Here is a 13,258-nt window from a genome sequence, read left to right on the forward strand (position 1 = left end):
TGATGTGAAAATGTTCTTGATGAACACTAAAAGTTCAGAAAACACAAAAGAGGATGCACTGAGTGAGTGCTGAGCAAGACTTGTGCGAGCAATAAAAGGTCCTGACTCTTGTCCCTAATATAGGCAGGCTTCATTCAGTGATTGGAGCAAACATTATTAACATTAATTGAAGTTAAAGCTAAAAACGAAAAACTAGTCCACTTACATTCTTGGCGCTTGTATAAAAAAGAGGAAAACCTGCATTTTATCCCAGTGTCCCTGATTGTTGGGCTCTTTTAGTCCACTGTCAATGTGGGGACTTAGGCCTGACAGGTTGTTTACCAAAAACACAAGACAGTCAGTGTGAAGAGGCCAGATCCCTTTTATTCACTATGTTCCCAGTGGAGGAAAAGACACGTTCAGAGCGCACTGAGGATCCAGGGACGGAAAGATTTCTCTCTGCCGTCTGCTTCACGCTGTGCATGTGTGACTCCTGTGACCTGTCCCTGACCCGTCATGCAGTGCGCCCACTCGCAAAGCAGCCGCCGATGTGTATTTTTTTTCCACAGTGGAATATTAATTTTCACAATCAAATGAATCACCTTCTGAATCATCTGTACATTTGCAGTTTCTGTCAAGCGCACAAACAAAACTAAAGTCAATCCAGAAATATCTCACAAAGTTTCATATGGACTACCTGTCTAAAAAGCCAAAACCCGGGAATCCTACAAGACAGCAATAAAAGAAGAAACACAAGAACTCTTAAAGTTGACAGGTTTTTCAAATTAATGTTTTTTTTATCATGATGTGAAAATGTTCTTGATGAACACTAAAAGCTCAGAAGACACAAAAGAGGACACAAGACAAGATCAAAAGCATGAAAGCGTACTTTGGTGCATAAAAAATGTTCAGAATGCAGGACAGTAATTATTTTGTTCTAAACTGTCTGCTGGTCAGAACAGTCTTTAAATCAACATGAAAAAGAAGTGTGATGAAATCCAGATTGTGATCTGCCAAAGGAAAATAATGATACAATATTTCTCCCACATTGCCCGACCCTAATGAAAACATTTTCCTCCAGAAGAAGATAAAGCTTGCTAATGTTTACATGGCTTGTGGAGAACTGAGGACTTCCTAGTTACTGTTTTATTGAGAAAGAAATTAAAATAACTGTTATTAAATTGAGATTTCATATATAATTTTTCATGATTCCTAAGTCTCAGTAGGAGCCTCTGGCCCTGAGGTATTCTGACAACATCAAATGTGACCCTCTTTGAAAAAAGTTTGTCCACCACTGGCTTAGAGAATCCTAGAGTCCTGTCACCACCCTCCTCTTACTCACTACTGAACATGTAGAACAGAACCATGAACACATTTTATATTTCCTTCCTGCAGGAGATCGATGGAAAAGCTCTGATGCTGCTTCGGAGCGACATGATCATGAAGTACATGGGTCTGAAGCTGGGACCGGCACTGAAGCTCTGCCACCACATAGATCGACTGAAACAGGGCAAACTGTAAGAGGAGCCGGCGCGCTCCCGTCACCCAGTCAGACCCATGAGCAATAAACCCCCTGACGGAGCCGGACTCATGGGGCCGCAGGGGCCGCATGTGACTCTGACGGATGTTACAGCTTCCTCCTTGACTTCCAGAGCGGAGAAAGTGTGCCGTGCAGTGCTGACACATTACCTCATCCCCTCATCAGTGAACGAAAAAGCTGACTGACTGAAATCCCAAAGGAACGAACCCCCTGCAGTGTTTACATTGCATCGCACACGTGGACACTCTTTTTTTTACGGAGATGAAATCTTTTGATCCTGGTTTTGGATCCCCCAAAGATGGAGAATGTTTCTTCTTATATAATGTTTTTATTATCGTCCAATTTCCACTTGTTAAGGAAGGCTTGGTATACTGAAAAAAAAAAGACAAATCCATCAGATGTTCTTCCCCAAGAGACTCTGGATGCTCTCTCTGTACAGCTGTTTTCACTCTTCACGTATGCCTCAAGTGTGGAGCATCGGACAGACTCTTTCATTTGCTTGAATATCGTCAGCATCATTACGTTTTTAAAGGAAGCTCTCACGTTTTCCACAAGTGTCCCGCAGGATCATCCTCTGCCGCGTGGCACGATGTGTTGATATTGTGTCTTAGCTGGCCCTCCGTTGCCTCCCTCCTGGTCCATGCGCAGTTCTTATCAAAACTGCCATCACACGTTACAGGCTGATCCATTTCAATGGACAGATTGTTTAGGATGTGCAAACAGACATGTCTAAGGGCTTTCTATGTTAAGCTTTCATTTCATATGTTTAATCATGCGAGGGCCTGAGTCCACAGAGCTTTACTTCAGTGCAGGGCGGGGAAGGAGGCCTTCTCTCATGACGAGTATCACCCAAAGAGCATGGACAGGATGGTCCAGGTCTTTTGTAGTTTGGTTGTATGAGGTACTGATCAGCTAAATAGCAAACTGGACCCCTTGAACCAGGTACTTCAGCCAGTCCAAGTTTGTGCACACTGTGGTCTTGATTTTCAGCATGGGTAGTGTTCCTGGTTTCCGTTTGTAGTCCGAGTTGTATTGACCAATCACGTTTCAGCAGGCTCTTGCGTATGATGGAAAAGCAGTCTGTACGGAGAGCAAAAGCAGGCAGGAAACACCGACGTAGTCCGCAGCGATCTGATGATTTATTTCTCTCTAGGTTATTCAAATAATCGTCGAATAGGGGCGCTGGTGGCCTAGCGGTCTAAGCGCCCCACGTACAGAGGCTACAGTCCTCATCGCAGGGGTCGACGGTTCAATTCCCGGCTGGTCGACCACTTCCTGCATGTCTTCCCCCGCTCTCTACTCCCCACATTTCCTCTCTCTTTTCAGCTGTCCTGTAAAATAAAGGCTAAAAGGCCAAAAGAATATAACTTTAAAAAAATAAGATAATCTTGAATAGCTGCTGATGATTATGGAATAGTATTTTGGCTTGAAATGTCCATCCCTACCAATCATGTATCAGCAGGTTTTGGTGTCTGCAGGAAAAACAGGCAGGTATGGAGAGCAAAAGCAGGCAGGACACACACCGGCGTCAATCACATCCTGGCTACGGTGATATTTGTGTGGGAGCTTCTTCAAATCAGCGAAGCTACATGGTAGAGCCGACCTCGCCTGTAGCTATTGATAGGCTAGCCTCCGTATTGGTTCTTCAGGAGTCGATACGACCTGGATCCCCTGTGGGTGATAGGGGTGAGTATTTGCAAGAAATTCACGATAGGATACGCATCACGATACTTGGGCCACGATATGATAGTATCACGATATCACAATACTGTGGTATATTGGGATATTCTACACAGTAAACTAAGAAAAAAATAAAGATGGTGGATATTTTAATCACACAATATTACTCCAATTGAAAGGACATATTAAGACAAACCTATTTGATTGAAAACAACTTTTCCACTTTATTGTTTTTGAAGTACTGAATCCGTATTTTAGCTCCAACTCGGCTAAAATATGAATTTTTATTTATAGTTGAAATATCGGTATCACATTGGAGGTTAAAGTATTGTGATATATTGCTGTATCGATATTTTTTCCCACCTCTAGTGGGTGATGCATTTATTATTGACAAGTGCCTCATACAACCCCCTAAACTATCCCCTTTAATATAAGTCACATTCACCTGACAGCTTCCTAAGTTGCTACTCTTACTCATCAGAAGGAACTCAAGCCTGGTTTTTGGCTCATATCTGTAAATGAAAGAATAAAACTTGAAGTGAATGAGACTCATATTGAATATAACGAGGAAGTTTCACTGAGTATTAGAAATTAGAAGGGGTGTCTTTGCCTCATACCTAAAGCTGGACGCTTCTTTCTTTCTCTGTTATGAAAGTATCTCTCGGATAAATCTAAGCTGCTTGGGACAGAGACACAAACCAAAACAAGTGTTTCCTTGGCCCGCACCTTTCTAAGAGCAACAGTGTTAGAATCAACAAAGTGGAATTGCTCTGAGAAAACTATTTGTTGGTTCTCCTAAAAGCTGCCACACATGCTTCCTCCTCCTCCTCCTCCTCCTCCTCCTCCTCCTCCTCCTCCTCTTGGTAAACAAGCCGTTAAAGCATCGTCTGAATGAAAGGCTCTGTGGACTCTGAGCTCGTCGGTCCGCCTGCAGCCGCCTCAGTGTTGTCTCTTCTGACCGCTCAGATCACTGTTAGGATGAAAACAGATTTGTACAGTTTTATGGGTTTAACCATGAATATCAGCGACAGAATGTACATTTTGTAGAAACTTTAATATTTGAAGGAAATCATATACATTAAGCTAGAAATGTGAAAATAATGGTGGACGGGGACGCGGTGAATATTCCATTCTGCTTTTGAATACTAAACACAGCAGCGCTTTTTAGTTCCAATACTCCCAGTGATAGACTCTGCCTTGCTCTACCTACGACATCTCTCAGGTTTATGTGGTCTTTGTTAGTACAAGCTTTTTGTAGCAAACTGTTTATAATGTACTTTACACAACTTTCCCCGCATTGATTTTAAAAAGACTTCGTGCCATATGATATTCAACACAGGATCCAAGTGCTGTTGATTCCTCTCGCCCTTCTTCTTCTTCTTCTTCTCCTTTTTCTTGCATCTTCTTTTAAGTACTTGAAAAATATGTGTTGCAAAATGTCACTTGTCCATTATGTCACATCAGATAAACAGTATGTGTTTATGATGTTGTGTATCTCCTTTCTTTGTTTTTATAAACCTGCAAAAACAGATGATGTGTTGTTATTGATTTTAACCAGAGATTGAGACTGAGGAAGTCTCTGCAGAGAGAAGTATGATGTACAGTATCTCACAAAAGTGAGTACACCCCTCACATTTCTGCACATATTTAATTCTATCTTTTCATGGGACAACACTGAAGAAATGACACTTTGATACAATGTAAAGTAGTCAGTGTACAGCTTGTATAACAGTGTAAATTTACTGTCAACACACAACCCTTAATGTCTAAACCACCGGCAACAAAAGTGAGTACCCCTATAAGTGAAAATGTCCAAATTGGGCCCAAAGTGTCAATATTTTGTGTGGCCACCATTATTTTCCAGCACTGCCTTAACCCTCTTGGGCATGGAGTTCACCAGAGCTTCACAGGTTGCCACTGGAATCCTCTTCCACTCCTCCATGACGACATCACAGAGCTGGTGGACGTTAGAGACCTTGTGCTCCTCCACCTTCCGTTTGAGGATGCCCCACAGATGCTCAATAGGGTTTAGGTCTGGAGACATGCTTGGCCACTCCATCACCTTCACCCTCAGCTTCTTTGGCAAGGCGGTGGTCGTCTTGGAGGTGTGTTTGGGGTCGTTATCATGTTGGAGTACTGCCCTACGGCCCAGTTTTTGAAGGGAGGGGATCATGCTCTGCTTTAGTATGTCACAGTACATGTTGGCATTCATGGTTCCCTCAATGAACTGTAGCTCCCCAGTGCCGGCAGGACCCATGCAGCCCCAGACCATGACACTCCCACCAACATGCTTGACTGTAGGCAAGACACACTTGTCTTTGTACTCCTCACCTGGGCGCCGCCACACATGCTTGACACCATCTTAACCAAATAAGTTTATCTTGGTCTCATCAGACCACAAGACATGGTTCCAGTAATCCATATCCTTAGTCTGCTTGTCTTTAGCAAACTGTTTTCAAACTTTCTTGTGCATCAGCTTTAGAGGAAATGTGAGGGGTGTACTCACTTTTGTGAGATACTGTATGTACGTTATAAACATATATACACTTTATACAAAAGTTTGGACAGACCTTCTCATTCAATGGTTTTTATTTATTTTAATTATTTTCCACATTATAGATTAATACTGAAGACATCAAAACTATGAAATAATCTGGTTTTGCCATAATCTGGATTACAACAGTAGTCAAATAGGGCTATCCATTGTGTACTAACCCTACCTCTGAACAACACAACTGATGGTCTCAAACACATTAAGAAGGCAAGTCATTCTACAAATGAACTCTTGACAAGGCTCATGTTAATTAGAAACCAGTCCAGGAGACCACTTCATGAAGCAGACTGAGAGAATACCAAGAGTGTGCAAAGCTGTCATGAAGGAAAAAGGGGGCTACTTTACAGAATCTAAAATATAAAACATATTCTGCTTTGTTTAACACTTTTTTTGTTCATTAAATAATTCCATATATGTTCTTTCATAGTTTTGATGTCTTTGGTATTAATCTATAGTGTTTCAAATAATTTAAATAAATACAAACCCTTGAATGAGAAGGTGTTTACAGATTGACTAGAGTAGAAACCTATCAGATCTGGTGCCGGGATGGATCTGGTCGAATTTGGCCTTTATAGGCGGGTTGCAAAGGGATTTAAGTAGAGGAAGCAGGAAGTGCAGGCAGGGAATACAATTGAGAATTAGATGTGTACACTGCAAAAACTCAAAATCTTACCAAGTGAAATTGTCTCATTTTTAGTCAAAAAGTCTTCTCCCACTTGATTTAAGATACATTTACTTAACAAGTAATATTTGAGCAAGATAGAGGGACTTGTTTTAAGACATCTTAAATATCTTGTTAAGTCAGACAATCTTGAAATGATCTTGTTTTGAGTTGTAATTTAGAAGAAACAAGGTTTATTTTACATTTCAGACATTTTTCAAGCTGAGATCTTATTTGTAGAAGATGGATAATCTTGATTTAAGATGAACACTTTACTTGATTTAAGTAAATGCATTTTATTGGAGAATCTATCAGATAACAGCTCCATTGATAAAAGAAAGAAAGAAGTTGTTGTTTTTAAGGGTGGGTTTCAGTTTTCAGACACTGTTTCTTCTAAATCAGATCAAAATATACATCCTCAAACTACATGCACACAATGAAACACCTACTTTAGAGCATAGCTGGCTTATCCTAAAAAACAACATGACTGAATATTAGTATATCCAGCTCACTATGAGAAGACATTATATCTCAAAATGCTCAAATTAAACTTTGTAATCTCATTTCAAGTACAAGATGGTCTTAAACCTAGAGAAGTGCTGCTATAATACAACTCAAATTAAGGTGAATATATCTCAAATGAAGAAGCTGACATGAAATGTATTAGTGCAAAAATATTTTTTTGAGTGAAAAAATACTAATTGTTGTTCTGAGACACTAAGATTTAAAATACTGGTTAAATATTGATTAAAATAAGTTTTCCCTGCTAATTTTAAGATCACAGCTTTCTAAATATTATGTCTTATTTTAAGAAATCTTACCAAGTAAATTTTCACTTGTTCTATTGGCAGATTGTTTTGCTTATTTCAAGGTAAAAAAAACCTTGAAATAATTTTTTTCTCTTGTTTTTGGAGGGGCATTTTTTCCAGTGTAGAAGGTAAGAGTGAAGATAAACTGATGTACTGACATATTGTAGGCTAAGCTTGACTGAACTAACAGTATGCATCTTAGTGGAGCTAATTAAGTTGTATCTATAAACACACACACACACAGGGTGCACTCCTCAGCTCTGACCAGCAGAGTGCGCTTACGTTACAGATACCAGTCCCAGATTAACCCTCAGAAGAAGACATGAGAAACACTGAACACAATCACAGGAAATTACAGCAGATAATGGCATTTAATGACAAACGATGTTAAGTGATTGTAGGTGGAATCATTAACGCTGATGCATTCACACAGCTGCAGACAAGATAAGTTATCACCTGATGGCATGGAGTATGGATCTGTACGCATCTCTTCTTCATCAATCATCTGTCTCATGTGAGTGATCAGATCTCAATCCATGTGTCCTTGATTTCTTTACACCTGTACGTAAGACCTGAACCACACACTTTGGATCTGATCAGCTAGGAGGCATGTTGATACCAGGTGTAAACAAGGCTTATGCTAAACCTGTCTCAAGGTTTAGTCTCTGAGAGTGCAAGCAGTTCAAGTGTGTGTGTGTGTGTGTGTGTGTGTGTGTGTGTGTGTGTGTGTGTGTGTGTGTGTGTGTGTGTGTGTGTGTGTGTGTGTGTGTGTGTGTGTGTGTGTGTGTGTGCGCGTGCAGATACTGAGACATTTTAGCATCCTCACCTGCTGTTGCCTACACACCTGAATGCTGAACCGGTTTAGTTTTTAGTTTACAGCCTGGTTTTAGTTCATGAACTGGGATTTCTGTGATGAAACATTTCTTTCAATAAATAATTCTGCTGAAGTAGTGGAGGGAAGAAGAGTTGAGGCTAACAGAGAGAGCCCTACTAGGGACCACCAGAGGATGACTTTCCTCAGGCAGGGGGAGCCTGCAACTGCTACCAACAGGACACTGATACCCAAGCTTCTAGCACCAGGGTTGTAGTGGAGGATTGAGGTGGACCTGGGCAGACAGCTCCACTTTGCAGCAGAAATCTGCAGCACCACCCTTCGGCCAGACCTGGTCCTATGGTCCTCAGCAGGAAAATCTGCCCTCCTTGTGGAGCTCACAGTGCCATGGGAGGAGGGGTTGGAGGCTGCCCACGAGAGAAAGAGGGCAAAATATGCAGACTTGGTTGCAGAGTGCAGGGAAGGAGGATGGAGCGCAAAGCTCTACCCCGTGGATGTGGGGGCTAGAGGCTTTGTGGGAGCTTCAACAACACGGCTACTCAAAGACTTGGGGTGTCGGGGAGCTAGGCTGCACAAGGCAACCAGGGAGTTCTCAGAGGAGGCTGAGAAGAAGGAACAAAATATGGGGAGCAAGCAGCTCCTGAAGAAGGTTAGCTGGAGGGAGTGTCAGGGAGATGTCCCTGTTCACTGCACCGCTACCAGGAGATGTTCTGGGCTAAGGGGCGAAACATCTACAGTGGGGCAAAAAAGTATTTAGTCAGCCACTGATTTTGCAAGTTCTCCCACTTAGAAAGATGAGAGAGGTCTGTAATTTTCATCAGAGGTACACTTCAACTATGAGAGACAAAATGAGAAAAAAAAATCCAGGAAATCCCATTGTAGGATTTTTATAGAATTTATTTGCAAATTATGGTGGAAAATAAGTATTTGGTCAATAACAAAAGTTCAACTCAATACTTTGTAACATAACCTTTGTTGGCAATGACAGAGGTCAAACGTTTCCTGTAAGTCTTCACCAGGTTTGCACACACTGTAGCTGGTATTTTGTCCCATTCCTCCATGTAGATCTCCTCTAGAGCAGTGATGTTTTGGGACTGTCGCTGGGCAACACGGACTTTCAACTCCCTCCACAAATTTTCTATGGGGTTGAGGTCTGGAGACTGGCTAAGCCACTCCAGGACCTTGAAATGCTTTTTACGGAGCCACTCCTTCGTTGCCCGAGCGGTGTGTTTGGGATCATTGTCATGCTGGAAGACCCAGCCACGTTCCATCTTCAATGCTCTCACTGATGGAAGGAGGTTTTGGCTTGCAATCTCACTATACATGGCCCCGTTCGTTCTTCCCTTAACACAGATCAGTCGTCCTGTCCCCTTTGCAGAAAAACAGCCCCAAAGCATGAGGTTTCCACCCCCTATGCTTCACAGGAGGCATGGTGTTCTTGGGATGCAACTCAGCATTCTTCTTCCTCCAAACACGACGAGTTGAGTTTTTACCAAAAAGTTCTATTTTGATTTCATCTGACCACATGATATTCTCCCAATCCTCTTCTGGATCATCCATATGCTCTCTGGCAAACTTCAGACGGGCCTGGACATGTACTGGCTTAAGCAGGGGGACACGCCTGGCGCTGTAGGATTTGAGTCCCTCTCGGCGTAGTGTGTTACTGATGGTAGCCTTTGTTACTTTGGTCCCAGCTCTCTGCAGGTCATTCATCAGGTCCCTCCGTGTAGTTCTGGGATTTTTGCTCACCGTTCTCATGATCATTTTGACCCCACGGGATGAGATCTTGCGTGGGGCCCCAGATCGAGGGAGATTATCAATGGTCTTGTATGTCTTCCATTTTCTTACAATTGCTCCCACAGTTGATTTATTCACACCAACCTGCTTGCCTATTGTAGATTCACTCTTCCCAGCCTGGTGCAGGTCCACAATTTTCTTCCTGGTGTCCTTGGACAGCTCTTTGGTCTTGTCCATGGTTGAGTTTGGAGTCTGACTGTTCGAGGCTGTGGACAGGTGTCTTATATACAGATAACCAGTTCAAACAGGTGCCATTAATACAGGTAACGAGTGGAGGACAGAAGAGCTTCTTAAAGAAGAAGTTACAGGTCTGTGAGAGCCAGAAATCTTGCTTGTTTGTGGGTGACCAAATATTTATTTTCCACCATAATTTACAAAAAAATTATTTTAAAATCCTACAACATGATTTCCTGGATTTTTTTTTCTCATTTTGTCTCTCATAGTTGAAGTGTACCTCTGAGGAAAATTACAGACCTCTCTCATCTGTCTAAGTGGGAGAACTTGCAAAATCAGTGGCTGACTAAATACTTTTTTGCCCCACTGTATGAGTGGTGGTCCCCAGCTGATGACCCTGCAGCTAACCAAAACAGGCACCGTTGGAGGTGCGGCAGGCCGAGGGCAATGCAGGAAGAACACCTACCTGTTAAACAAATTACTAACATGAAAAACATTTTTCAATCAGATGTCAAAGAAGAGACGGACACACATTCAGGTTTTGGAGCTTTTAGTTCCCTTCCATGTAAAAAAAACACAAACACTGTACAGACATCAAACTGCCAGCACGTTTCCCCTGTTGTTCCTTCACAATAAAGAAATGTTTCTAGAAGCAGAAAGAGCTTCAGCAGACCAGCAGGAGAACTGACCACCAGGTGTGTTTTGGAGATGTTTAAATAAAGTTTCACAAAGAATAAATTAAAGTGGAGTCCCGTAAAGCAAAGAGATCATTCCAAGGCGCTCTCTCTGCAGACGACAGTAAATCTGATGAATGAAGATGTGTTTCTCTTTCCTTTGTTCTCTCACAGTCTGCGTCCAGATGTTTGGAGTTCTTGGCCTTTAATTCACAGATTTCAGAAATGCTCTAATCACAAATGTGGGGGGGGGGGGGGGGAGACACAGTTTGAGCGAAATATGTAGCAACACCCTGTAACGCTTCCAACTAAACTATGACAAAGTGCACTCGACAGGATAAATAAACACACAACAACAACAACAACTCGCACATTCACAACTCTGATCTAATCATGGGATGGAGAAAATGTCCAACAGAAAGGAAGACAAACCACTCGGAGTTAATGTTTCACACGGACATAAAGAGGGGGCGGAGTCTCTGCAGCACTGGCTCTAATAACAGACTAATAACACACTTACAGACACACCCACTGTACTTTCTCTTACTCCTCTCTAATCTATCTGTTTCATTCATCTCCAGCTCCTCTTCACATTCTTCACTGACTTCACAGGTGAAATAAATATTCAAACTTTCACTTGATTTGTACTCATTCCTCTGTCTGTTGAGCCGCGGGCTTTGGACAAATGTTTGTGTGTAAATGACTAAAGGCATAAAAGGTTCGAGGGAAACAATCCGTAAAGGCTGTGGTGAAATCTTTGTGGTGAAAGTATGTGTGTTGTTGAAACTGACCGGCTCAGATTGTTCTTTTTAAAGGTTTCCAGAAACATCACAGGAAAGGACCACAAGTATAGGATTACAGTCCGAGCAGCATTGACCAATCAGCAGGCTTTGGTGTGTGCAGGAGGAACACAGTCTGTATGGAGAGCAGAAGCAGGCAGGGCACATTTGTCGTAATGACCTCAGAGCTTCCTTCAGCAGTAGTTTGATGACAGTTTATCTCTTCATTCAAGAAGCAGCTGACAAACTGATCCAGATCTGAAACTTCAACTTCAATCTGCCCGATGTTGTGTTGCAAAAGCCGAGCAGCGATTTCCTGACTCCAGAAATCCCGAGTTAATCATGGGATAGAAAGTTCTTGTTTCATGCTTCACGCTGCTGAAGTAAGCCAGAGTGAAGCCTCCGTGTAACTCAGCATCTACAGTTAAACTGAGGCATATTACCCCTCTAGAACGCTAAGCTCCCAACACGCAGGCCTGCAGGTCGTACCTAAAATCTCTAAAAGTAGTATGGGAGGTAGAGCCTTCAGTTATCAGGCCTCTCTCCTTTGGAATCATCTACCAGTCTTGGTCAGGGAGGCAGACACCCTCTCCACTTTTAAGATTAAGCCTAAAACTTTCCTTTTTGATAAAGCTTATAGTTAGAGCTGGATCAGACTTGGACCAGGTCTTAGTTATGCTGCTATAGGCTTAGACTGCTGGGGGAACTGGCGCACTGACACACTGGGATCCTATCTCAACCCCTTCCCCCCAACCACCCATCACTTACTTTAACTCTGCCTGTCCCATTGAAAGTTACTAACCATAGACCTTTCTGGAGTCCCTGAGCTCCCTTGTCTCGTAGGTTCCTCTGAGCTGCTGTAGGCATCCTCCTGCTGTGGACATGCTGGACTCCGGCAGCAACAGCTTCTACTACTCGTCTCATCACTATCACCTCTCTCTCTCTTTCCAGACCCAACTCGGTCGAGGCATGATGGCTGTCAAACAGTCTGGTCCTGCTTGAGGTTTCTGCCTGTTAAAAGGAAGTTTTTCCTCGCCACTGTAACTAGCTAAATACTGCAATTTGCAATGCTCATGATGGATTAAGGTGGGGTCAGACTGAGTCTTACCCTGTCTTGAAGTTGGGTCTCTGTTCATAATTTGTGATAGAGTGGTCTAGACCTCCTATGTTTGTAAAAGCGTCTTGGGATAACGTTTGTTGTGATTTGGCGCTATACAAATAAAGATTGATTGATTGCAGAGATCGGCCGGTGTTTTGGTTATAACAGCGACCCTGTTAACTGCCGACTTTCAGCCGGATGCGTCCCTCATAAACGTCTTTAGACGATCATTAAATATCTGATGAGGATATTGAATCTTAAAACTCCCTCTGTGTTTTAACAGCTGTGTAAACTCCACAAACACTGACACGTTCAGCTGAAGGTCTCCAGTTTACAGGGTCACTTTTAAAACCGTAACACCGGGAGAGACACATTCACGGTGGGCTGAGAGAAGACTACTGTTACAAGCTGCTAAATCAAGAGAATCACAGCTTCTTCTTTTGAAAAGTACACACACATACAAAAAAGATAGAACAAAGTAAAGAAAGAGAAATCAAGTGAATCACAGATGTGTGTGATGTTATTGTGGACGGCGGGCGGAATAAAAACACTGCGCTTAATCTACCAATCAGACACGTTCAGGATTGCAGGCACCGCCCCCCAAAAGCCCTGGGCTTTTTGAAAAGTACTACCCCCCTAGCAGGGGCTTTTTAGGGTGGAGATTATCTACCCCTGAACAA

At 42.5% G+C, this 13,258-nt stretch overlaps 1 protein-coding gene across 4 annotated transcripts in view; it reads left to right on the forward strand.

Annotated features, from left to right (window-relative positions):
• LOC117806974 (sex comb on midleg-like protein 2) overlaps window positions 1-4,728 on the forward strand; it is a 29,370-nt gene extending 24,642 nt beyond the window's left edge. For 2 of the 4 annotated variants that reach the window (XM_034675986.1, XM_034676002.1), the window contains exon 15: window positions 1,375-2,753. In XM_034675986.1, coding sequence (XP_034531877.1) covers window positions 1,375-1,500 — 126 coding nt within the window. In that variant the 3' untranslated portion in view covers window positions 1,501-2,753. Of the gene's footprint in view, window positions 1-1,374 lie in introns of all 4 variants that reach the window. The other 2 variants (XM_034675995.1, XM_034676011.1) reach the window with 2 other exon arrangements.
• Window positions 4,729-13,258: the final 8,530 nt, after the last annotated feature.

The sequence above is a fragment of the Notolabrus celidotus genome, chromosome 2, assembly GCF_009762535.1.
Source record: "Notolabrus celidotus isolate fNotCel1 chromosome 2, fNotCel1.pri, whole genome shotgun sequence".
Classification (NCBI taxonomy): domain Eukaryota; kingdom Metazoa; phylum Chordata; class Actinopteri; order Labriformes; family Labridae; genus Notolabrus; species Notolabrus celidotus.